Source organism: Puntigrus tetrazona, chromosome 19 (assembly GCF_018831695.1).
Source record: "Puntigrus tetrazona isolate hp1 chromosome 19, ASM1883169v1, whole genome shotgun sequence".
Taxonomy (NCBI): domain Eukaryota; kingdom Metazoa; phylum Chordata; class Actinopteri; order Cypriniformes; family Cyprinidae; genus Puntigrus; species Puntigrus tetrazona.
The window spans coordinates 18,600,049-18,625,531 of NC_056717.1; the positions used below are offsets into that span (position 1 = coordinate 18,600,049).

The 25,483-nt window shown below is 37.5% G+C and overlaps 2 protein-coding genes across 3 annotated transcripts in view; one reads left to right on the top strand and one right to left on the bottom strand.

Annotated features, from left to right (window-relative positions):
• bop1 (BOP1 ribosomal biogenesis factor) overlaps nt 1-10,908 on the bottom strand; it is a 68,801-nt gene extending 57,893 nt beyond the window's left edge. Inside the window, exons 1-3 of the mRNA XM_043217829.1 lie at nt 10,761-10,908; nt 9,982-10,254; nt 3,841-3,990 (exon numbers count right to left, since the gene is read on the bottom strand). Of these exons, the coding sequence (XP_043073764.1) occupies nt 3,841-3,990; nt 9,982-10,254; nt 10,761-10,838 (501 nt within the window). The 5' untranslated portion in view covers nt 10,839-10,908. The remainder of the gene's footprint in view (nt 1-3,840; nt 3,991-9,981; nt 10,255-10,760) is intronic.
• Nucleotides 10,909-11,215: 307 nt separating this feature from the next.
• Nucleotides 11,216-24,926, top strand: hsf1 (heat shock transcription factor 1). 2 transcript variants are annotated; one of them, XM_043217826.1, is made up of 14 exons: nt 11,216-11,644; nt 12,153-12,261; nt 12,673-12,809; nt 14,296-14,420; nt 17,402-17,477; nt 18,267-18,328; nt 18,458-18,545; nt 18,636-18,769; nt 18,920-19,153; nt 20,836-20,913; nt 21,520-21,625; nt 22,322-22,369; nt 22,843-22,909; nt 23,245-24,926. In XM_043217826.1, exons 1-14 carry the CDS (start codon nt 11,519-11,521, stop codon nt 23,439-23,441), a joined length of 1,587 nt encoding a protein of 528 aa, XP_043073761.1. In that variant the 5' UTR covers nt 11,216-11,518; the 3' UTR covers nt 23,442-24,926. The 2 variants fall into 2 exon arrangements, with proteins under 2 accessions (XP_043073761.1, XP_043073762.1); XM_043217827.1 differs by lacking the exon at nt 20,836-20,913 and having other exon boundaries at nt 11,217-11,644.
• Nucleotides 24,927-25,483: the final 557 nt, after the last annotated feature.

The window sequence follows — 25,483 nt, forward strand, 5'->3', positions numbered from 1 at the left end:
TGTCTCAGATTAGATCTGCTCGTTAGTCTGCAGTTAAAAGCATTGCAGTTATCACACCTTGGAGGGCTGCTAGACCAAGTGGATTGGCAAGAGTCATGGCTCCAACAAGTGAGATGTCTCTTGAAACCAAAGAGAGGATTGTCAAACTTCTTGAAGAAGGTAACTCTTCACGCATGGTTGCCAAAGATGTGGGCTGTTCACAGTCAGCTGTATCTAAGATATGGACCAAGTACAAACAGCATGGGAAGGTTCTTAAAGCCAAGCGTACTGGTAGACCAAGGAAGACGTCCAAGCGTCAAGACAGAAAACTGAAGGCCATATGTCTTGAAAACCAAAAATGCACAACAAATCAAATGAACAATAAATGGGAGGAAGCTGGAGTCAATGTATGTGACCAAACTGTGAGAAATCGCCTAAAGAAAAAGCTAAAAGAAAATCATCATTGACACCTAAACAGAAAAGAACAAGACTGCAATGGGCTAAGGAGAAGCAATCATAGACTGTGGATGACTAGATGAAGGTTATCTTCAGTGATGAGTCACAAATCTGTATTGGACAAGGTGATGATGCTGGAACTTTTGATTGGTGCCGTTCCAGTGACATTTACAAGGAAGACTGCCTAAAGAAAACATCCAAATTTCCACAGTCCTTGATGATATGGGGCTGCATGTCAGGCAAAGGCACTGGGGATAAATGCACAAGTTTACATTGACATTTTGGACAGTTTTCTTATCCCTTCAATAGAAAAGATGTTTGGGGATGATGAAATTATTTTCCAAGATGACAATGCATCGTGCCATAGAGCAAAAACTGTGAAAGCATTCCTTGGAGAAAGACGCATCCAGTCAATGTCATGGCCTGCAAATAGTCCAGATCTCAACCCAATTGAAAACCTGTGGTGGAAATTGAAAAAAATGGTCCACGGCAAGGCTCCGACCTGCAAAGCTGATCTGGCAGCTGCAATCAAAGAGAGTTGGCACCAGATTGATGAAGAATACTGCTTGTCACTCATCAAGTCCATGCCTCAGAGACTGCAAGCTGTTATAAAAGCCAGAGGTGGTGCAACTAAATACTAGTGATATGATTTGACTTTTTTTGTTTGTCTGATTCCATATTTTTTTCCTCAGAATTGAATGATTCCATATTTTTTTCCCTGTGCTTGCTCTATAAAAGTAGCATTTGTTGACTATCACAATGTTTTTTCTTAATTTCTTTTAGTGTTTCTGAATGCCAAGAAGTTGCACTTTGGAATGACTTCATGATTGTTTCATGTTTGTGATCTGAGTTTGTTCTACAGAATGAAATGTCTGAATGAGTGCTCGTCCAAGACTGGTGATTCCATACTTTTTGCCAGGGTTTTATATATATAAAAAAGCTAGTCAATGACTAAAACTGCAAAAACTTCATCTACAGCATGACGAAACCCTCTCTAAAAAGGATGCATCTCTAATTTAACCAAAAAAGCAAAAATAAAATAAAATCATTAAATGCAATCACTGGTGAAATCGAGTCCTATGAGCAAACCCCCCTTTTCGCTCTTTTATGATAACACTGATAAATGGTCCACAATAACACAAAATGACATTTACGAAGAAAGTAAACAAGCACAACTTTGATTTCATTTTGCCGTTAAACGAAAAGAACCAGAGCAAAGCCTCCAAAGACACAGAAATGCAAAAAATGCAAACCTTTACAAACTAAATAACGATGGTAGTCAGAGTTCCTGATCTGCTCTGAATGACTACGAAGGGGCATTAAAAAGTCAGTCTGAAATCGGGGATCTACCCAAGAACAATAACACTTCTGCAAAACATTCCTGGTCGGTAGCAGTTTGCCAAGAAGAGTTTTGGATGGCTGCTGTGTTTAGGTTGTACGGCCTGGCAAATTATCCAGACCGCATTGTGCCAGGGTTCAACGGTTTTCAATGGAGCATGTAAATTAAAGAGCTGAAGAGGAATTCTTTAATGGTCCTACATGTAAATATGAGACATTACAGAGCTCCTTACTGCAGAGGAGCATCACGGTCTCCCCTCGAAAAAGCCAACAGAGACATTAGAGAAATGTGGTAACGTCTGACAGGCGTAAGGGAACGGTATCAAATACTGCGGTTCAGACACTTCCAGCCCGAGGAACAGGACAAAAATCTTTTTCCTTTACATGAAACATTACACAACTAACCATATTCCCCTCTACGGAACAATGAAGTAATCATGCCTGTGCAAACGTAGCAGAAAAAGCCACCACTATATTTAGATTTACTTAAATCATCTTTAGTCTACTTGTCATTCAGAAGTTATTAAGTGGCACATCATTCAAGAAACGTATAGATTTACATTATTACTCCTTTAAAAAGAACACTTCGCCCAAACATGAAAACCTGCTGAAAATGTACTTGACCTCAGGACATCCAAGATGTAGATGAGTTTGTTTCTTTAACAGGTTAGGACAAATTTAGCATTAGATCACTTGCTCACCAATGAATGCACTGCAGTGAATGGGTGCCGTCAGAATGAAAGTCCAAACAGCTGATAAAACCCTCACAATAATTGACAAAGTATCCATACAACTTTAGTAAATCAATAACATCACATGCTTGTAAAGCAAAATCCAACATTAAGATGCTTTTCAAAATTTGAGCTATTTGAGCCTTTTGGCTTAAATACCATTTAGTTGCTTTCTGCGATATTAATGTAATTTTGTCTAAAACAGGAAATAAATAAGCATCGATTTATCACAGCTGTTAAGAGAAAACAGTCCTAAACTGTTCTAAACGTGGATTATTGTGATTTCATCCACCCATGATGCAATTTTGCACGGCCTGACAGTAAATGTTTAACAATTTTAGATTTTTGTGGGTGAACCATTTCTCTAACATCAGATTAAAGAGTGACTTTGAGCTGTCTACACCTAGACTCCACACAAAACTTCACGAAAAAGATGGAACTATGCATTCCTGCCATTTAGTTTTTATGTGAAATTAAGCAAGCATTTCACACAGTTTGTTCATAAAGAGTCCAAAATCCCCTCAAGCAGTCAAATTATACATTTGTTATGCATCCAAATAAAAGTCAAAAGAGTTGAAAGTCAAATGGCCATCTGGAAACAAATGATAGGAGGACAGCATGCAAAGGACACATCGCAACAGATGCAGGTGCACCAACACCTGGACACAATGGCGATATTCAGACTCGCTGAACTGGAAACTGGAATTTAATGGAAATAAGAGTTGAGCACAAAATACATTTCCATGGATTTTCAGTGACCTGAAAAGAAGAAATACATCGAACATCCAACAGTCTGAAACCACAGGTGAACTACATTTTGATTACAAAATGATCGCAGTGTTTGAAGTTGAATGAAAACCTGAGTGCAGAGCTGGACTGAAACGTTTAAATTCGGCGCCACTCGAGCTGACATCAACAAAAACCCGATGATCATGTTCTTCAGCACGATTTGAGATGATCCAAAGAGCATCTTTTGCTTAAAGTGCAGAATTTCAAATGTGTCTCGTTTAAAAATTTACAAATGCAAAATCTTATATAGTTTCAATACAGTATCTCGGTCGTACAAAAACGGCATAATCACTGCTGCATTTCCAGAAACAGTAGTGGCTGGCAATATCACATTACTACACTTTTATCATTGCAGCAATGGTATTTTGGTGTAAACTACAGAAACATTGGTGCATTTTAAAGGACTGTGTTTTTAAAATCCCTCCCAGCCATGCGATAGCTGTAGAAAAATAGCTTTCAAAACTAAATCTGACAGAGTTACGAGATGGGACAAGATTGTCCTGGTCTGTGGGCTGGACATTGGTCTGGATGACGGACAGATTCTTACCTCTTCATCGGACGTGTCGTGCTCATACTCGTCCACCTGAGAGGAAATCTGCAGGCCGCCGTCTCTGATGGAGGCAATGCTTTCCTCTCCTCCCTCCTTTCCAGCAGCTTTCTTCTTTTTCTTCTTTTCCTTTGAATTTTGACCATCAGTCTGTACAAAAAAAATGTAATCACATTAAGGAGTTTCCAAAACTTTGTCCAAAAATATTTTCTATAAACAGTATAAAATAGACTATAAAAAAAAACATTCTTGCTTTTCTGTAACTAAATTCAGATATTTTCAATGTGAAAAGACATTTATACACTAAATTGTTGTATGTTCTTTATGCAGAACATGAATCAAGAAAAAAAAAACAACAACAAAAAGTTGCGGTAACCTAATAAGTTTCTTTATTTCCATTGTTCTGTACCAAGTAATACTAGTTTATACCTAGCATAATTGTATGCAACTTATGTAACAAGTCATATTTGTAATGCAACAAGCACTAGTTATTAGAATAATAATGCCATGCATATGGTATATACCAGGGTTACTATAACTAAAAACACAAAAAATATTTTTCTTATGTGAAATAAAATAAATGTTAACTGAAATGCCAAAGCAACATTTTTTATTTTCAAAAAATCATTAAAAAAAAAAAGACCATATTAAAACCATATTTGGTACTGTGCTTTGTGCCTAATTGTCATTAAAATAATTAACAATATATACAAAAATTAAGCTTAAAAGGGCTTCATTTAATTTCTGCAAAATGAACTGATATTTGAAGCAGACAAGTTTTAAATTTCTCAGTACAGGCATACAAGCAGCCAGTTATTTAATGCTGTTGTAGAAAAACATACTTCAGCACAGCATTTTCCAGACACCGTCTTTTTATGGCAGCAGGACAGTGTACATGTTTAAGATATGGGGTTTATTTCATTTTACGCACAAACTTCCTCTGCGTGATTTACATGTGTGCCGTTGAAAAGCAGTCACCAGAACCTCACATCCTGCCCGAGACGCCGGGACAGCGGGATGAAAGCTCACAGTACCGCCTGTTATTTACCACAGCCCATCAGTCACGAGAAGGCCAAATGGACTGAAAGCCTCCTAACAGGGTCGAGAGGAAGAGCAGCTTTGAGCCGCCGCGTCTCCCACGAGCCCGAGATGGGGCAGGTGAGCAACCTGTGCTGATTTACGGCTCCTTAACGTCCCGCTATCTCTTGGACTGCAGAGCTAAGTGAAACACTTCCTCCCTGAAGCCCAGTTAAATCCACATCAAGACGCTCGAGCCCCGCGTTCCTGAATGCCTCGCGCAGCCCGAGGGACGGCCAATTTTTCCGCTAGCGCTGAAGATCTAAAAACAAGCTGAAACAGAGTTTTGGAAAGGAAGGGTTGGGGGTATGACACCGGTTGTTCTGAGTCATTAAACCGCGGGCCAAATCAGGACGTGACCTGTTAGGATGAGCAGCCGTATCACATGTACTCAAAATGCATTTGCTGTCAATATCACATTCATGCGAGTTTCACAAGGACTTTCATCATACCAGTTAATTTTCTTCCTCGCATTGCAATTTATGAGTATAAAAACATTAAAACAGATGTTTTAAAGTGTCTCTGACACTAATAATAGCAAATAACAACAATTCAAACTGTCTGTTAACTCCAATTCAATAATTCATTAATGTTTTTTTATATGGATGTTTTAGTAATATATATTTCTGTCTCAAATGGTATCACTACATTTTTATTTAAATTAAAATTGATAGTTTCATTGATCATAAGCGATAGACACAAAAGTTCTCTCTTTTTTAAGTCAATGCGTTGTTGTTTTTTTGCTTTCTATTCATCAAAAAAAACTGGAAAAAAATTACAAATTATTTCAACAATAAAAACCAGAACTTTACACACTGAAAACCAGAGAGTAATCATGCTGAAAATTCAGCTTTGCATTATTGGAAAAAATATTTTAAAATGCATTTAAAAAAAAAGAGGAAGCAGCCTAAATAATTTTTGTAGAAATGTGTCTCAATATTCAAGGTCTTACTGTATTTTATAATCAAATAAATGGAGCATTGGTATACATCAAAAAGAAAACCTGACAATGGTGTATTACAATGTACTTTACCTTTCAAATATTTGGGGCCAGCAATAATTGTTTTGAAATAAATTAATGCTTTTATTCAGAAATGATGAATTAAAATGATGTGACAGCAAATACATTTTTAATGTTTCAAAAAACTTCTAGATCAAATGCATGCCGTTTTTTTTAGAACTTTCGATTTATAAAGAAACTGACAATATCCACAAAGATTAAGCAGCACAAATATTTTCAACACTGATAAGAAATGCTTCTTCAGCATATTAGAATGATTTCAGTTATTTAAATGGTAATGATATTTGACACTATTATAGCTTTTTACTGTATTTTACATCAGAAAAATGCAGCCTTGTGTGTGCATATAGGCTTAATTAGAAGTTACAAAACACTATTGTATGAGTTAAACAGTTAGAGAAAGATGCCGCAAGATTTTACTGCATTTTACTGTTTTTTTTTTTAACCCTACAACAACTAAAGGTCACTCTTTTAGGCCGTGTAAGAACATCAGCTACAGAAAAACATAAAAAGATGAAAATGATCAAATTATAACATTATTTGGCTACATTTCACCCAGGCTTTATTTGTCGATGCGCTGGGATAGAGTTCCACAGCTAACCAGACAGTCAAGGATCCGAACACGCTCATTTCCACTGCAAGAGTCCGGTAATAAAAGAAGGATGTGGGGGCCGAGAAATCAACTTTTGACAGATGATTTGACCAGATGACGGGTGAGTGGCCAGAACAGCGGAGCTCACGGTGTGGATTCGGATTAAAAACGAGCTCTTCAGGACATCTGGCCAGTCGACCGCAAAACAGCCGTGGGCTGAAGATGTTGCAAACCAAACGCTGCACGACGAGTCTCCAAAGTTGCGAATGACATACGACCCATGAATCAGACGAAGAAATGAACGCACTGACAGGCTTTTGGAGCGCGTCTCTTTAAATCACACACACGCTCAATGTAAGTTTGCACAATAACGTGTTTTTAATGTCTGTTGGCGGACCGTCCCGGGTTCCGCTCCGAAAGCCTCAAGTCGCTCATTATTTCGCTTGCTTCCTCTGAACTGCGGTTGAGTTATTGAGTGAGTTGCGGACGGAACAATCCGACGCCACTCATCAACATTCACGCTGATACTTAATTAAGACCGTGGCCTCTCAATTAAACGCCTCAGGATCCGCATCGACCCCATCTGGCCCTCGCAAGACCCCATAGGACCGAGTCACGTGAGTCAGAGACGGACGCGGACCAGCAGTGTCTGCGGCGCGCGTTCAGCGTAGGCGTACGTTAAAGCGAGAGAGAAAGTTTCACGGTAAGATGAGCCCCTCCGGTCTCTCCCACCCCCGTCCCGATGTCATCTTCCCGCCCCCTCACGCGGCGCGAGCGAGGCCGACGCTGGACCAGACACACGGCTGCAGGGGCGGGCGGAATTCCTCCCGGGAATCATAACGTCTCCGGCAGCCGCGTTAACTTCTGCCTGGTGTGCATCAGTCAGAGCCGTGATCAGTCTCTCAGAAGACCCGCAACAAAGAGCACAAGGGGGAAAAAAAAACACGCCAGGGGGGCGGATTACAGGGTTGAGACGGGAACAATGCGGCCCACGGTCTCCGCTGCAGCGCCAGACTGAGATTTCAGAGCTGTGAATTTGATAGTGTCCCACGGTAAGTCAGACATCCGCTGGAGCGCAAACACTTTGGCCCTGAACTTCACACTGTACGTGCTGCAGAAAGATCTGGAGGAACTCCGTGGATGTGATTCTGCTCACATTTAAAGGGTCTAATACTATACTGGTGGCCCGAAACACACCAGTTAATTATCAGCAGAGGCTGCTGAACAGGACCACTTTGACCGTGACTTTGACACTTTAATGTCAGATATCCCTGGGTCTCTTATAAAGTCCTCCAACAGCCTTGACAATGGACTGTTTTTAGAAATGAAGACATACAGGAGCTGCTGGCTCATGGTTCAAGTCTCATTATCCTGTCTAACCTCATTGAGGATTAGTCCAATAATAATAATAAATATTCAAGATTGAAAAATATATATTATTACTAAAAATTAAAGTATAAAAGTATACAATTAAAATGAATAAATAAATAACAATAAATAAACTATGTATACACTATGGTTCATAAGTAAAGGGGAAGTAATATATACATAAAACCTAAATTTTATTATGCAAGGATGCATTAAATTATGCATAATGCTGCAAAAGAGACATATATATATATAAAATATTGAATCTATTCATTTAAAAAATGTATCCCAGTTTTAACAAACACATTAGACAGCAAAAAAATTCCCATAATAAGAACTGTGTCTTATGGTCACACTATCAGCGATGGACCATTAGAAGGCGCTAGAGAGTGAAGATCTTTCCTCACTCAGGACCGAAGTGGAAATGAAATCAGAACGTAACTGCATTACACGATGAAACGCCAAATCAACTATCTCTGCTCAAATCCAGCATGATTTTTTTCCCTCAAAGCTGACTTAATTTTGTTTCATCACAGGAGACACGCTGAGGTCAGAGATATCTCACAGCCAATGTCTGTCACTCTCCTATTATCTTCATTCGTTCCTCTTCAATCATTGCTGTAAAGAAAGTTCTTTATGAATTTGTTTATGAACAGGTCTCTTACCTTTTGAATTTGTGGCAGTGAATGAGAAAGTGTATCTCTGTCTCGATCTCGAAACACGTATTTTTGTCCTTTATATTTATGTTAAGTTCACATGAATTGCATTCAAAATATATACAGACACAGTTCAAGTTTAGCATGAACGAAACGTCTTTTTAAACAACCTAGAACAGCGAGAGAAAAAAAAAAATCAACATGCATTTTTGGTTTTCTTTTGTTTTGTTTATACTTTCTTATTTTGAGGGAATTTTAAAAGCGTGATTTCCACAAAAAGTCATCAATGACTATAACGCAGTTACGTCATGCAAGTACTTTAATTGTGCTGAAAGTGCTACTTGTGAATGCTGAACGCCGGAAACATCATAGAAATTTATTTAGTCTGGAATTATGGAATTTAACTATTTTGAGTTTAATTATTTAATGCAATCAATACACGAGGTCAGTAAATGTTTGTAATGTACTATATTCAGCACCTCTCCTGTTATCGCTTCCTCGCGATCACGTTAGACAACTAGACAAATCTGTTAAATGAATTAATAAATACTGCTATTTTTCGTTAAAGCAAGCCGCTTTGATATAACGTTACAAAATGAGATGACATGCAGACATTTGTCTGGCTGAATTGTCCAAGTTCGCTTCGGAAGCACTGTCTGGAAATCTGACGCTCCTTATGACAGAAGCTCAGCTAAACGCAATGCATTTGGCAATAACAAACACACTTCTAATGGAAATCGCATCTGCACAGGCCAACGAGCTGCATACACAGTATAGAAAGCAGAAAACTTCCAGACAAACTACCATGTCTGATCAAATCAGAACGTCCCACTACCAGCTAATCATGATAACATGCCCTCTATTTTCATCACTAAAATCACATAACTGCACGCTGAGGTTTGATTGAAATGAATATTCCTGTCAGTGAGATTATTCACGCTGCTTAAAAGACTATAGGTCTTGACTGGCTTTTGCAGGTCAGAGATCAAGATTACGAAGAGGAAATTGTGCATTAAGAAGATGGCAGACTTATTATGCGTATGGCACAATATCATGCCGCCTCCGCTACTAAAACTTTCCGTTCATGCATTTATTGATGGTGTCGATGTGCAGCCACGGGCTAAAGAATAAATATATAAGCCAGGTGTTTTTTGGTATGCAACTTTGATATTATGTACGATTATATCCACCGGAGTATTTTGAACTTTATGGACCAATAACGAGTTTATTATCGAATCCTTCAAAACACAATTTCACACCACCAGTGAGTACTTTGTTGAGTCTTTTGTTGAGCTGCGTGACATAAATCTGTCTTCTGCACAATATCGGTACAGTTCAATATACATTTATAGTGTATTTGACCACTTAAAATGCAATTATGACTCTCCACCAAAAAAAATGTCTTAACAAAAAATGGTTTACATTACCTGAGGTTTGATGACTTCTTTGGCAGAGAGCTGATTGTCTTCATCACCCTTGACTGTTTTATCTTCCTCTACGTCAGAGCTCTTTCCTTCAGAAGCATCCTCCTCTTCTTCTTCCTCCTCCTCATCATCATCATCTTCCTCCTCCTCATCCTCACTTCCTGATTCTTCAAGCCCAGAGAAGACGCTCTCTTCACTGTCTGACAGATCACCCTGATCGTCATCACCATCGTCTAGATGACCATCTTTACCACCGTCCTTATCAAAGATGGGCAGCTGAGAAAGAAAGACCATCGCAGACGCATAAAAACAAAAAACACATTCATTACTGCATAACAATAAACGCACATTTAAACCAAATGTTGCTTTCATAAAGAATTTCCCACAAAAGCACAATTCACATTTGGATGCAACCTAATTTTAAGCGTTCATTTATTGGTAAGGTTTTTGATAACATGAAAAATATATACCTTGTCATGTGTTTCCAAACTTTTGACTACAAAGTATGTAATACAGTATAATATAATACAGTACACAAATAAACGGGGTTAGGGAAAGCGGGCGCGGGTTTTGTGAAAGCAAGTGACTACTGACAGTCTAAAAATGTTCATTACATTTGCAATACATACGTAAAAAGTTCAATTTGTACTATTAATCTCAAACTCACCAAGACAGAACACCTCGCGCTTCATAAACACACGTGTTATTACATAACTCGTTAAGTATAAACTGCCTCTTACTGCTTTGAAACAACGCTACATAAATACAATACAAAAGCATACCTGTTCGTCTTCGTTCTCTTCTAAATTTCGTTTCTTATTTTTTAATTTACTCATGGTGCCGCTGTGAGTCGGACGCATGCTGAAAACGCGACCATGTGGGTTTGAATCTATGACGTCAAAGGTCAAACTGCGACGCGGTCGGTTTGTTTTACTTTTTTTTTTACACAAACTCTTCTCAAGTTTGATTAATCTGCGTTTTCTAACAATACATCGTTTTTTTTAAATATAATGCTTTCCGTTTGAGTGCGTTTTATTAAAACTGCGTCTGAAGTGAAAGGTTAAAGTTCAACGGTGAACGCGTGCGCGGTTAAACATTTTGTTTGTACAAATTAATTATTTTAAACACATGCAAACAAATTAACTTAACGTTTAAGCGTTTTTTTCTTGTGTTGTTTGTGCCTAGACGATTTTTAAAAAAAAAACATGGTATTTTTTAACGACGCGTCACTGTGGCGTCATCACAGAGCGACTCTTCTCAGCGCTGCTTGTTTCTACGCAGTTTCTACGCTGTGGGGATTTAATGGAAATTTCCACTACTTTTGAACGATCAAAAACACTTATTTCAATTAATTTAGTCCTATATATCGCCTTCTAAATAGGACCCGGATACTCCGAGGTGGATATAAAATCAGATTGGTGTATTCTAAGAGCGTAATCTGCGTTAGCACAGCCACACTTCTGAGTGCAACTCTGCTCTTCTTCAGTGACTCATAACAGAGGTGTTATTATCGTCGGAAACATTCGCTAAACTGTCTGTGATGGAGTATCACAGTGTGGGGCCCGGAGGTGTGATGGTCTCGGGGAGTAATGTACCTGCGTTTCTGACTAAACTCTGGACGCTGGTGGAGGATCCGGACACGGACCCATTAATCTGCTGGAGTCCAGTAAGTTCAGAGCCCTAACGTGGCTTTCAGGTGGTTTGAGGGAGGTTTGCAGATCTGTATCGCTAGTTAGATTCATTTGTGATGAGCTAGTGTAGGCCTGAAACGGCACGTCCTAAAATAACCTCTGATATGGAGGCACGGGACCTGAATTTACTCTTAGTTTTTATCTTGTGTTATAAGCCCTGTTGTAGATACGTGGGTTAAAAGGGCCTGAGACGGTTTTTCTTATCGGTTTAGATTTAGATTTTCGTCATTAACCAGTTTAGGCTTAAACCAGAGACACAAAATAAACAACGTGTAAAAAGTATTGAATTAATAGCATTTGTCACTTGCCTAAATCTGGAGTATTATAAGTGGATTTGCCCGATGCTTGCGTTTGATTAAGCTTAACTTCTGGAAAGACTACAAATTGTTTCAGTTTCAGAATGAACCGAAGCTGTTTAGAATTTTTGGGCATCTTGCAGATCTGTTGTTAATGTTTTAATCATTTCTGTTGTGTTTTTTTTAGAACGGTAACAGCTTCCACGTGTTCGACCAGGGCAGGTTTTCCAAAGAGGTTCTGCCGAAATATTTTAAACACAATAACATGGCCAGTTTTGTTCGCCAGCTCAATATGTGTAAGTATAAGACAATTCTGTACCTAACTGTCGAACTCGGCTCAAGTCTTCGTTAAGGACTTCACTATTTTTTGCAAAGTGCTTTAAAAATATATTCAGATTTTCTGATTCTGAAGTTTTTATGTCATGGATGTTTAGACTTTGGGTGCAGTAAATATAGAAGAATTTTATTTAAAATGCAATTTTAGGTTAAGTGGGGTTTTTTTCCCCACAAAAAACATTCTCAAAATCGCCCACATTTAAGAGTTGAGATATATTTGATGACAATATATTTTATTTATGATTTATAGGCACTCGCATGCTTATTGGGTCCCGTTTTTAGCTGTATACTTAAAAACATGAGCTCAAAAAAGCCACAGTCGGTTAATATGCAATATCTGGGATTATAACGCGTTGATATCTTCCTCATAGATGGATTTCGGAAAGTTGTCCACATTGAGCAGGGTGGGCTGGTAAAACCAGAGAAAGATGACACTGAATTCCAGCATCCATATTTCATTCGCGGACAGGAGCATCTGCTGGAGAACATCAAGAGGAAAGTCACAACGGTAGGTAGAAACCCTTGCCTTTCCTGAAACTTCTGACAGTATATGAGCTGGGTGTTTATGAGAGAGGAGCCGCAGTGACCTTGAGTTTTGAATGACCTCCAGGTTTTTGTAATTAGTTGGTATTTCGGAGGGCCTTTTTTGATCCAAAGCAGCTTTACGGTCAGGCTGAAGCTCATTTAGGACACGGTCATGATGTCAGACCACTAATGCGGTCTGAATTGATCTGGGTTTTGGGGGATTCCCTGGTGCTCATGTTTGGCTTTGAAACCTGCAGCATTTCACTTATGAATAAACTTTTGCCAGAATTATGTTCTCCCGCAGTGAAAACATAATAACGTGGGATTATAAATGAACTTTTCTTACTGGACTCTAAGCTTTCCAAAATTCTTTAGGCTTTTTTTTTTGTATTAGAGTGATGTATTTGCCATTTTCTGCCTTTTAATAAATGTGAGGTTGGACAAAGGTTTTTAAACTAGGGCATGTAAATATTATGCAAAATATAAAAAAATGTATTTCGTTATCCATCTTGTTTTATTCAACTTAAGAAATATGTTTTTCACATTTGCTAAATTGATGTTATGTCTCATTCTGATATCTAAATAATAGTCAGAGATGAATGGATTGATCGTGAATCAGTTTGTTTTATTATAATGACAGCTCTCATTTTTACAGGAAAACTCAAATCTTAATATTTATACTTTTTTATATATATATATATATATATATATATATATATATTTTTTTTTTTTTTATATATCATGATTGATACATGTTTCACAATTGATAGATGCTTTTGTAAAGATGCTCATTGTTTTGAGAACCTTTAAAATTAAACATTTAAGGCTGAAAATATACTAATTAAGGGGAGAGAATATATATATATATATATATATATATATATATATATATATATATATATATATATATATCTATCTCAGACCAAACCAAATCTATAGATGGAGTAAATGGAAAGCAGGAATTAAGCCGACCATTTATGAAACGCTGCACTTCTGCTCAGATATTGTGGTTTGTATATTTCCATTCAGAAGTCTGGTCATTGGTAACCAGATCAAGTTTTTGTGTGTGTGATGGTTTCCATGTGCTCTGCTGGGTTTCCTCAGGCCACTTTGAATCCCGGTGTCCCTCTTTTTCCCCGTTGGCTCAGTGACAGATTGCGATAATCAGCAGGTCTGAGAGGAAGCCAGCTGGAGACGTGTGGATTAGAGGCCGAGGTTCTGGGGCACTTAATCTGGCGTCGCTGTGATGCTCTATCGACTCCGCTTTCCAACCCTCCCGATTTATAGCGTTTTCCTCTGCCTCTCTGTCCAAATGTCCAGCTCGGGTGGAAATCAAACCGTTAACACATGCTTTCCACTACGTGAGGGTTCAGAAACGGGTCGCGACGGACTCGAATCAAGCCCTCCAATCACACGCACGCAAGCTCTTCAGTCCGTATCTTTGACGTTTTCATTGTGTCCGTCTGCAGGTGTCGAATATTAAGCACGAGGACTTCAAGTTGAACACAGACGAAATGTCTAAAATGATCACAGATGTCCAGCTCATGAAGGGCAAGCAGGAGTCGATGGACTCCAAAATCAGCACCCTCAAACAGTAAGTCATCGTGCGTTTAGGACTGGCCCAAACCTTTCACTCTTTCTTCAGTTCCTCTTCCGCTTCTGGATTCATTTAGACTTAAACTGGTTAAAGTTGCTGGGTAAAGTTTGACTGATGTAACAGTTGGCAAGCCTTTATCCTTATTAAATAAATTCTATTTTCTGTTATAATATTAAAAATATAAAAATTATTTAAATGTTTAATAACATTTAAAATAATACATTTAGATTTTTATTTGTGTATGTTTTGTATATATTTGCCTAAGATGCTTGCTTTGTAATCTTAGAATTGTGAATGATTTTATTTTATTTAGTAATTATATTTTAGATATTTTATAAATATTTATTTTTTTATTTTTTTCAAACTGGGGTAGAAATTCAGATCGGTGTTATTTTAATATTGCGCTTTCCTGCAATACACTTCCAAATTAAGTTCAGAACTGTGAGTTCATCTGTTTAGTCATTCTGTTTTTTTTTTTTTTTTTTTTTTTTTTTTTTTATGCATACTGAGGTTAAAGTAAAAATAATTGCCCTTTATACGTCATCGATAATAATTATTATTTTTTTAATATTCTGCTCTTATTTTTAGTTTTATTTTTTGTTATTTTTCATTTTTGTTAAATGTTTTTTGTAGTTGCTAAACCTAGCGGGAAAAGTTTGACTGATGTAACAGTTGGCTCGTTCACAGCCTGGTGGTTAGTTTTTATCCAGAGTTACGCCGGCTTGATATCAATAGCAGTTCAAAGTGTAACGCTTAAGATGTGAATGTGGGTTAATCTCAGCTGGGTTTGTGACCACTTATTAATGCTTCGCCTTTTTAAACCCTGTTAGTCATGGCTCTAAAATGGACGGCCATCCTCACGCCAGTGTGACGTATTTCAGCAGCTGCTCTCAGCTTGTCCCAAGGCATTTTGTCACTTTCCACTCGCACAGCTGGATGGGTCTTTAGTGTTTGTCACACACACACACACACACACACACACACAAAAAGTGGTCAGTGTGGATATGTCACCTCTTAACTTAATTTTGCATAGATAATGGGGTTTTAGTCCTCTGAATATGTTTGTCATTTTAATTAAAATGTTTTTTTATAATTTTAACATCCTTATATCTAATGTTCTAACACCTTAGGTATGTTTTAAGTTAATATAATGGTAGATTTTAAAACTCAAGTCAGTGAATGCTTTCAGAATGGCTGCTGTAGGTAATAATTTAATCAATAATATTTAATATATTCAATAATGCTGTCCAAATGGTGCTTATTTAATACATGCCGTTTAATAAGTTTTATGTTGTTAAATTTATTTAACACATTTAATACATTAGCACAGGATAAATATGCAGCCAACGTATAGAAAAATAGTAGAATAAAAGAAATTCATAATGGCTAATTTATTCATAAATCAAGTTGAACAAAGTTCAGTGTGAAATATCGTTAAACAGTAAAATATTCTGGTATTTTATTTTTAAAACTTCTTTTCTTCCCTTTCAAACAAAGTTTTAAAAAAGTAAAAAAAATGCCTCCAAACAGTTGAAAAATTAAAGTTATTTATTTTAGGTTTTTATTGTTTAGTTCGATTATTATTTGGATTGTTGTTGGGTTTTTGAAAGTCTGTTTTACGTGAACAAGATTTTCGAGGTAATTGTCTCAAATTTGTGTCCTTCTGAGTCCGAGTGGATATTTGGGAAGAGTCTGATCACGCTGCTTACTGGAATCCACACCTGCCTCTATAAACCCCCGTCCCATCTGCTGAGGGGTGAGCGGGGGAAGGTCACTTGATGGGAGGAGGGGACTCTTAAAGAGCTTCTTCCTGCACTCTGCTGTTTTACAGACGAGTGATGCTGGGTTATAATGCAGCTGAGTCCTCTCTCAATCTCCGACTCTTGCTCGATATAAGACACCCGTCCACAGGGAGTCCACGAGATGAATGTCAGACGCAGATGATGTCAGTCAAATTTACACCGGAGGGGGCAAAAAATATAATTTCATATTTACCTGGCAATCTTTTTCAAGTAATTGCTAAAGAATAGCACTAACACATTAGATAAACCATGAAAATAAAGACTAAAATGATATTTTCTTGCAAAATATACTGCAGTATATTTCATATCAATCATTTGAAAATAAATATATATTACATTATTTAATATATAATTTTTTTTTTTTTTAATATATAAACAAGCATGTGTGTGTATTTATGTACGCATAACAAATACAGTACACACATTTTAGGTACACAAATTATTATTATTATTATTTTAAAGTATTTTAAAGTAGGCTATTTAAAAGCAAAGGAAAGCAAGAAAAAGAGGGAAAACTCGAACAAACTAAAAGCAAATAACAGCTTTTTGCTGAATTGCCGCAATGGTGAAACCGACACAGCGCTTACAGGATATTTAAACCCGAAGAAAAAAAGACGGAAAACTGAAACGAACCCCCACCGCGCTGATACCGGTATTACCGGTGTTGTCACACACAGATTAACCGTCACAACCCTATTAGGTCATCGTGAGAATCGCTCCTCAAACTAAAGTGCGGCATTGTATGGATAAAGTTTTCTATACGTTGTGCCTTTTAAGCGGATCTATCAGGCAACACATCTGTGCATACAGGTATTTGTGTAGCAGTTTGCATAGTTTTTTAAATTTTCCACTTCCACAACAGTGATGTTCAGTGTTGGCCTGTGGTTTTGTTCTTGTGTGCTGGACTGTGTTCAGGCCGTGCGCCTGTGGCCATACTGGACTCGTGAGCGCACACTTAAAATGCCATTTTATCAGCATCAAGGGAACAGAGTCTAAGAGAAGCAGGCATTGCTCAATCGCCCCAGAGATCTTTCAGTGACCGTTTACAGAGTTTAGTGTCGTATTTGTCACGTTCATTGTGAATAAAACCTGCATTGGATTTTCAATCCTCACACTTTGAAAGAGCACTCATTCCCTTAAAATATTAAACAACATCTTTCTGTCCGTCTCCCACAGTGAGAATGAAGCGCTCTGGAGGGAAGTTGCCACTTTGAGACAGAAACATGCTCAACAGCAGAAAGTCGTCAATAAGGTAAAATCAGCGGAACTTTTTCACGCTTTCAGAGTGACACATACATTTGTTGGTGAACGTCTTTCACAGCAAAGCCTTTGCAGTTAAAAAAAAGTTCATCCAATCCATCCGCCCAGGCAGCCTTATCGGTTTAAAGTAAAAATTGAATTGCTGAAGCGTCTCATTTTACTTCCGTATTATGACACGTCTTAGTGTGAAACGGTTCATTTTGATTCACCAGTGGATCCTCTGTCAGTGAATGGGTGCCGTCACAATGAGAGTCTGAAAAGCTGATTAAAAAACATCACAGTAAGTTTCTTGTGAAGCAAAACGCTGCAAATCAAATCCAGCTACAATAACAGTCCTTCGTCCATAATGTTGTTTCCATCAGTTAAAAACGAATCTGGTCTGAATCAGGAGAGACATGCACAGAAAAAAACAGTTTTAAGCAAACATGTGCATTTTGATGTGATACAACTTCACTGGAGGAACTGTTATTATGGATTATGGTCATGTACTTTATCCAGAAGTAATGGTTTGAAGTTAAAACCTTCTTAAAGTTGAATGTGAATCTTATAAACACAGCGTTTTTCACTTTACAAGATGCTCATTGATAGACTGTGGATTATTGCGATATTTTTATCAGCTGATCTAAATGCTACATTTCTTTAAATCCAAGCAAACTCGTCTACATCCATATTTTACTTGAATGTTTATTTTGTCCATACATTTAAACAGTATCTTCTGAATGCATTTAAGAAGTTACATGTACAGGAGAATGTCATAATCGATTATTCTTTGTTCCCACAGCTCATTCAGTTCTTGATCACACTGGCACGGTCCAACAGAGTCCTGGGAGTGAAACGAAAGATGCAAGTCAACTTTAGATTAACATTAACACATACATCTGCATCGATAGCTTGCTAAACATTTTAACTCCTTTTCTTTGCTCTTTGTTTTACGTGGGATTCTTCTCTTTCTTTCATTGTGTATGTTCACAGGCCCTTGATGTTAAATGATGGCAGCTCCACGCACTCCATGCCCAAATACTCTCGGCAGTACTCGCTCGAGTCTTCTCCCACTATCTCTGTGAGCACCGCATGCTTGCATCTCAAGCCATGAGCTGAATTTACCGATGGCCGCTAGGTTTAAGTGTAGTGTACGTTTTTTTGTGTGCAGCCCTCCCCTACAGCTTTCTCTGGAACGGGTGTCTTCACCTCAGAATCGCCTGTCAAGACGGGGCCAATCATCTCTGATATCACCGAACTGGCGCAGTCCAACCCTGTGGCCACAGAGGAGTGGGTCGAAGACAGGCAAGATTCATCTACTTGTAAAGCTGCTTTGGATTAATCTAAAAAAAAAAACAAAACAAAAAAAACATTTCACTGCAAGATCAAAGTTACAAGTGTTTTCAAAGGTCATGAAAAAAATCACTTCATGATGAAAAAAATTGTTTGTCACAGAACAAGCCCATTGGTCCACATCAAGGAAGAGCCGTCTAGCCCCGCCCACAGTCCTGAGGTGGAGGAGGTGTGTCCTGTGGAAGTAGAAGTGGGGGCGGTATCAGGTGTACCTGTGGACACGCCCCTCTCCCCCACAACCTTCATCAACTCCATCCTCCAGGAGAGCGATCCCATCACCGCCCCGACCCCGCCTCCCAGCGAACAGAGGTGTCTGAGCGTGGCCTGCTTGGACAAGTGAGTTTTACCAACAAATGCACATTCGATCAAAGCTACTGCTTCTCTGCTCGAAATTAGTCTTTCCTTACCGAGTAACACTTTATTCCCATAGCGCCCTTTCTTGACCACATCCTGATGGCTTCGGAAGGGATTGTTTATCCAAAAATGAAAGTTGTGTCATCTGTGTTCTTTATAGTTGAAATATTATTTTAAATACAATGAACAGTGGATGGTGAACACTTTTTCTGGCACAAACGAGGCAAAAACATTTTGATGAATCACAATTATTGGGCTGTTCTCACAAAATGATCCTATTCCTTCCATAAACTTGTTTGGATTGTGTAGAGGACTTCATTACACTGTACAGTGTTTTCTTTTTTCCCCAAGAGTTATCATAAACTAAAACTAAAGCCGTTTTTAATTGCTTAAATGTTAACTGAAATAAAATACAATAAAAAAACAATTTTGTTTTAGCAAATTAAATTTAAATTTTTTGTGAGCTGCCAAAGTAATATTTCTTATTGTCATTGCCATATTGTTAACTTCATTTAATAAAATAACTAAAACTAAATAAAATAAAAATTAATAAGCACTACACAGACACAATCAGCAAAGACAAGTGTTAAAATTAAAGTGATTACAAAATTAACAAAATACCTATTTCAAAGAAAAACTTAACAAAACTAACAAACATTAAGAAAAACTATAATAGTAAATTATATAATTATCATTATATGATACTATATGATTTTGTGCTTTTTTTCCTTTTTTAAAAAACGTTTAAACTTATGGTCACCATTCACTTTTATTATATGGAAAAAAAAAGCATTGTGTACTTCTTCTAAATTGTTTCTTTTTGAATTTTTGTACAAATAATAAGCATGTGTGAGAAATTATTGACAGAACTTTCACTTTCGGGTAAACAATACATTTCCGCGTCAATCAGAAAAGCTTAGAGCTTTTAATGTTCCGCTCTTAACTAACTGTTCAGCTGGACTTATTTGTGGACTTTGGCTGCTCGATTTAGCCTGGCAGACTAGCATAGTGACTAATACTAATACTTTTCCAGATTTTCTTGCTATCCGGTGCATTATTTCAGATGTCAATTCGTCTCATGGCCCCTACGGCACAGAATTAGAGGGAATTTTATTTTACAAGTGCAAGCTAATCCGTTCTTGATTGTTGTTTTGCAAATTGATAAAACCTATGACTAGCATGCAAAATAATCACGCTGCACATGAGTCGAGTCGGATTTGCTTAGTTGCTAAGTTACTGTGCAAATCTAATGCAGTCGGTCTAATTTTCAAGTTGTTTTTTGAAAAGTACGACTAATATGTGCTTTACTGGATATTGTTCAGCTTTACCTATTTACAGACCTAAAACAGATAGATAGATAGACTTCATTTTCACAAGAATTTAAGGTTTGTCCAAGAACATAATTGATTTTCTATTGAGGAAATGGTTTTAAAAGTGCAGTTTTACAACCCTCTATAACCATTCGGGCAATGTCTGGTGCCTTCAAAACACCTGGACTTCAATAAAAAGCCAATTCAGTACAGTCTGTACTTCACCTCCTCCTATATTGGCTCTTGTTCCCATTCCCCCTAAAACAGCCCCGTTTCTGACTGTAGACGAGGCCTGTTGATGTGTGTAGCGCCCCCTGCTGTCTCCAGTGCCATGTTGTGCTTCTGTCTTTTCAGTTATCCTCAGATGTCTGAGATCTCTCGCCTTTTCTCCGGCTTCTCCACCTCGTCTCTACACCTCAGGCCTCATCCCGGGTCAGCATTTCAGTCGGCCGATCCGTCCCCAGAACGCCTGACGCTGTGCTTGATCACATAGGCGCTAACTGCGCTTAGCTTGTCTTTTCAGGCTCATTCGCTCATTTCCGCCCCAGTATACCTGAGAAATGCTGAATGCTGATTGGCCATTGGTGGGCTCAGGTGTGCTGGAGGTGGGAGGGAGCGTGAGTAGGGTGTTTGGGGGGTTCCTGAACTTAATTTGAGAAGTGCAGTGGCATGATCACACAATTTATTATGTCTAGTGGGAAGAAAGTACGGAGTGTGGCACGGCATTTGAAACAAGACGCATGGTTTGAATCCTCCAATTACCCAATCACCCTTTGATCCCTGTTCCCCTCCTACCTCTGATTGGATACTAACGTGATGAGGTCACCAGCCCCGCCTCCCTCTATTACATCATCGTCACAGTTTTGATCTTTCTGGGGACCGGCCTCTCTCCCGTTTTTTTAATAGGAGTGTTTAAATGCTTCCTGTTATTGCCGAAGCAAAATCGAGTTTTATTGGCTGCTTTTGGAGAGTGGAACTGGCTGGTTTGTGCGCGGTGTTTGAGAGATGATTTTCTTTTGTTTTCTGTTTGTACCACAGGACCGAACTAAGTGATCATCTGGAGACCATAGACTCTGGATTAGAAAACCTTCAGCAGATCCTCAACGCTCAGTCCATTAACTTCGACACCTCGTCTTTCTTTGATGTAAATATTGTTCACGTCTTTAGCACCAAAAATAAGAACCAAGTACTTCTAAGAGTATCGATTTTGGAAAAAAAAAAATTCTAATAGGTCTGTTGTTGTCAGTCATTTTTTTTTTTTTTTTTTTTTTTTAAGATTTTTAAAGATTTATTTTAACTTCACCCAAAAGTTCACCCAAAAATTACCATCAACTACTCACCTCTGAGCCATCCTAGGCGTATATGACTTTCTTCTTTCAGATGAACACAGTCCAGTTTTTTGTTTAATTATTTTTTTAATTCTGGTTCTTCCAAGCTTGCTAATGCAGGTGGATAGTGGCCATTATTTTGAAGCTCTACCTAATATCTACCTATATAAAATGGCCACTGTCCACCAGCATTACCAAGCTTGGAAGAGATAGGATTAAAAAAAAAAAGAAGCTTGGGGCTATGTGAAATATATTTTATGTAATTTTCATTTTTGGGTGAACTATTCCTTTAACTAGTGTTTTTTTTTTTTTAGCATGTATAATTTATGTATGCATGTCTGTATAAATCGCTGCAGTTCAGTCATACATGTAAATAATAAGCATACACATATACAAAGAATGAATATACAAACATACATGTGTATGTGTATATTTCTTTATAGGTTACATATTACTGTATGTTAGCAATATATTCTTGATGTTGGTCTTAAACAGTTTGTTGTTTTCCACAGATTTTCACATCATCTGCAGCTGATGTGGATCTGGACAGCCTGGCTAGTGTGAGTTTTTTTTATTTTTATGGATTTTTATTTTGCATTTTTTATTTTATATAAATTTGTATTCTCTTATATATTTTTATTTGATTTATTGTTATTAACTTATTCCTCCAGCTGTCACTTTTTTTTGTAGAAAATATAAAGCAGATATTATTTAAATATTAGAAACTGAGAAAGCAGACTTCTAGTGTGAATAAAGTTCAGTGTCTAACAGCTCACATAAGGAACAGAATGCAAAGACTCGGAACAAACTCGTTTGATGGGTTTCACGGAAAATATTTGACGTGGTTTCAAGTGACTACTGTATATCACACTAAAAGTAAAGCTGTTAAACTGTAGACTGCTACGGGGTTAATTCCTGTGAAGCAGTTTACTTCCACTTTGGACAAAAGAAGCAGTTGTGTGTCTTTCAACGTTTCCTTTTTTTATCTGCAGAAATCTGTCTTAGTTAAATCACATATGTCGTCTCTATACAGATCCAGGACCTTCTGTCGCCTGAACCCATGAAAGAAACTGAATCCGGTGCGGACAGTGGAGATTCAGGTATTCAGAATGCTGTATTTTTGTTTTAAAATGCAAAAACATGCACACAAAAAAATGAGAAGCATCAGTTTCGATTGCCACGTCTTAAAAGTAAAAAAATACGGTAGCAGTATTTTTATTTGTTTGCACTGAAATCAAATATTACTACAGATTTTGGAAAGTAATCTGTAGTAATTTTTTATTGTAACCATACCTGTTATAGTTTTTTTTTTTTTTTTTTTTTTTTTTTTTTTGGCCAATTAACCATTTTTTTTCTTATGCAATTTTTACTTTTTTTGTGGTGTAAATGTAGTTTCAATACCAGCAAACAGAATTTGCGCTGTTAATGTTTTCAGGCAAGCAGCTTGTCCAGTACACGTCCCAGCCTGTGATTCTCCCTGACCCCGTCAGCACCGAGACCAGTGGCCCCGACCTGCCCATCCTCCTGGAGCTTGAGGGAGACTCGTATTTCGGGTCAGAACCAGCTGAAGACCCGACCATCTCTCTTCTCAACTTCCAGTCCCCTGTCCCTGAAGACCCCAAACTATCATAGAGAGAGCAGCTTTTATAAAGGGATTTATGTCAGCGTGGGTTTTTAAAAAAAAAAAAAAAAAAAGATTCTCTGCATTTTATTTGATTTTTGGTCATTTAACATGTCAGGGCTAGCCATTAGATTGGTACTCTGGTATCTACCTTCACGTTTAGTCTGGGAAAAATCAATATAAAAGCAGTATAGAGATTCCAGTATTCCTTCAGAAACCTCCTTCATGGAGTTGAAACATCAAAAATAGCTTTTATTCATTGGTTGGGTAGTTTCCAGCGGTGAGAAATCCTCAAACTAAATGTGTAGCTTTGTGTGCTTGCCTTTTATTTATCTGGATTGGATTTGCATCTACGCTAAGCAATTCTCTTGCAGTCTCACCACCGCAGAATTGCAAAAACCTCAAGTTTTGCCTGTTATATGTGCATAATTTTGCTATTCTGGTTGCCATTATTTGATCTAATTATGTGGTGACCCCCATATTGTTATATTTGACACCTAGGTCAATATTTTCTTTGCAGTATATATCGAAATGCTGTTAAAGCAAAAAAAATAAATAAATATAATGCTAAATTAAAATAACATGCAAACCTTTTTATAGCAAGGAAATGAAGTCGGTTTAATTGGACAAACATGAAACGAGCATCAAAAAAAATCTATGTTGCGTAAACTTGTCCAGCATCGCACTAGCTGTCTTCAAAGCCATAGCTTTTACTAATTATATAATGTCCGATCTTTGTGATGATGGGTATGTATTCAGACAAAACCAGTTTAAGGTGCGCGTTCAGAGATTTTAATGAAAGTTTTTGTACTAAAATCAATCATATTTTTTTTGCTTTTGAAAGTTCTAATAAACAGGACAGCCAGTGATGCTGTATATAGGACATATGTTTGAGTATATATAAATAGCTTAGAGTCTGCGTTTGTTTTGAGGAAACAAATTAATTTCAGGCTTTGAAAACCCATTCAAAATGGGCGAGTTACACAATAAGTGTATTATAGGTTGACGGGTGTATCAGATGATTTGATTTGAAGAATTTGTGCAATAATCCAACACTTAACTAACTTTCACAGTAACACTTCCTTTTAATCTCTTTTTCTTTTCTTTTTTTTCCTTTGTTTTTGTTTGCTCAGCAAAAGCATCTAGAAAATATAATGGGTGAATCTTACGAACCTTTTGTGAGATTCACTTGCAAATTGGATACCAAAATAACATTGAAAGTGTATGGTTTTTTTTGTTTTGTGCGATTTGTACACATGCTATTCTCTATAGACTTCCATCGCTTCCATTGTTTATTTTCGGATGGTCAGCGTGGTAAAGGAACTGGGAGAGGAATGTCACTAGTTCATGATTCTGATCATTTTTCAATCACATTTTAGTCATTGGGTGACTGTCATAGCCAGAGAGACATTAATATTAGGGATAAATTATTTTATTACGCATGTGAACAACACTTTGTGTATTGATATGTTTCAAATAAAATGTTTTTGAAAGTATTTGAAGGTAGTTTGGGTTTTATTTCCCCCTCTAGAACCCTTCTAAATCCGGCGTTTTTCGTAGTTTTGAACTGGTCATGGTTAGCTGGGCCTTTTTTTTTATAAAACTAATTTACCAAATAAGCCAGGTATTTCAGGTAGTCTGATTTTAAGTTGAACCAAATCAACTTACATTGCACGAGACTAACTGAGATAAGCCTGGCTTATTTGGTAAACCTGCATCAGAATCTAAATATAGCACACCATACTTTTCTCTTTTTTCCGTTTCTTTCGGGTTTTATGATAGATAATAGCTGTAGCGACAAAGGATAGAACTTCAACGCCCATAATGCATTTGGCTCGATCAGGTTCTTGATGAACGGGGATACAAAAACGCGGAAGTGCGATCTGTAGTTTTCACAAAAGCCCGCTCGATGCCGCGTTTAACGTGACTTCGCGGACTTTTTTTCTGACAAGGATGTTTTGGTGCAGGTAACAAAAAAAACTAACTAAAACTGCCGACATTGTAACAATACAAAATTGTTTGAAAATAACCCAGTTAGTGTTAGACCATACAT

What these genes read in the sequence shown, in the direction of transcription:
- hsf1 (XM_043217826.1), top strand. Translation starts at nt 11,519, where the DNA reads ATGGAGTATCACAGTGTGGGGCCCGGAGGTGTGATGGTCTCGGGGAGT. An exon ending in CTGGGAGTGAAACGAAAGAT is followed by an intron (nt 18,329 to 18,457) that starts GCAAGTCAACTT and finishes GTATGTTCACAG; the next exon opens with GCCCTTGATGTTAAATGATG. An exon ending in AGCGTGGCCTGCTTGGACAA is followed by an intron (nt 19,154 to 20,835) that starts GTGAGTTTTACC and finishes CTGTCTTTTCAG; the next exon opens with TTATCCTCAGATGTCTGAGA.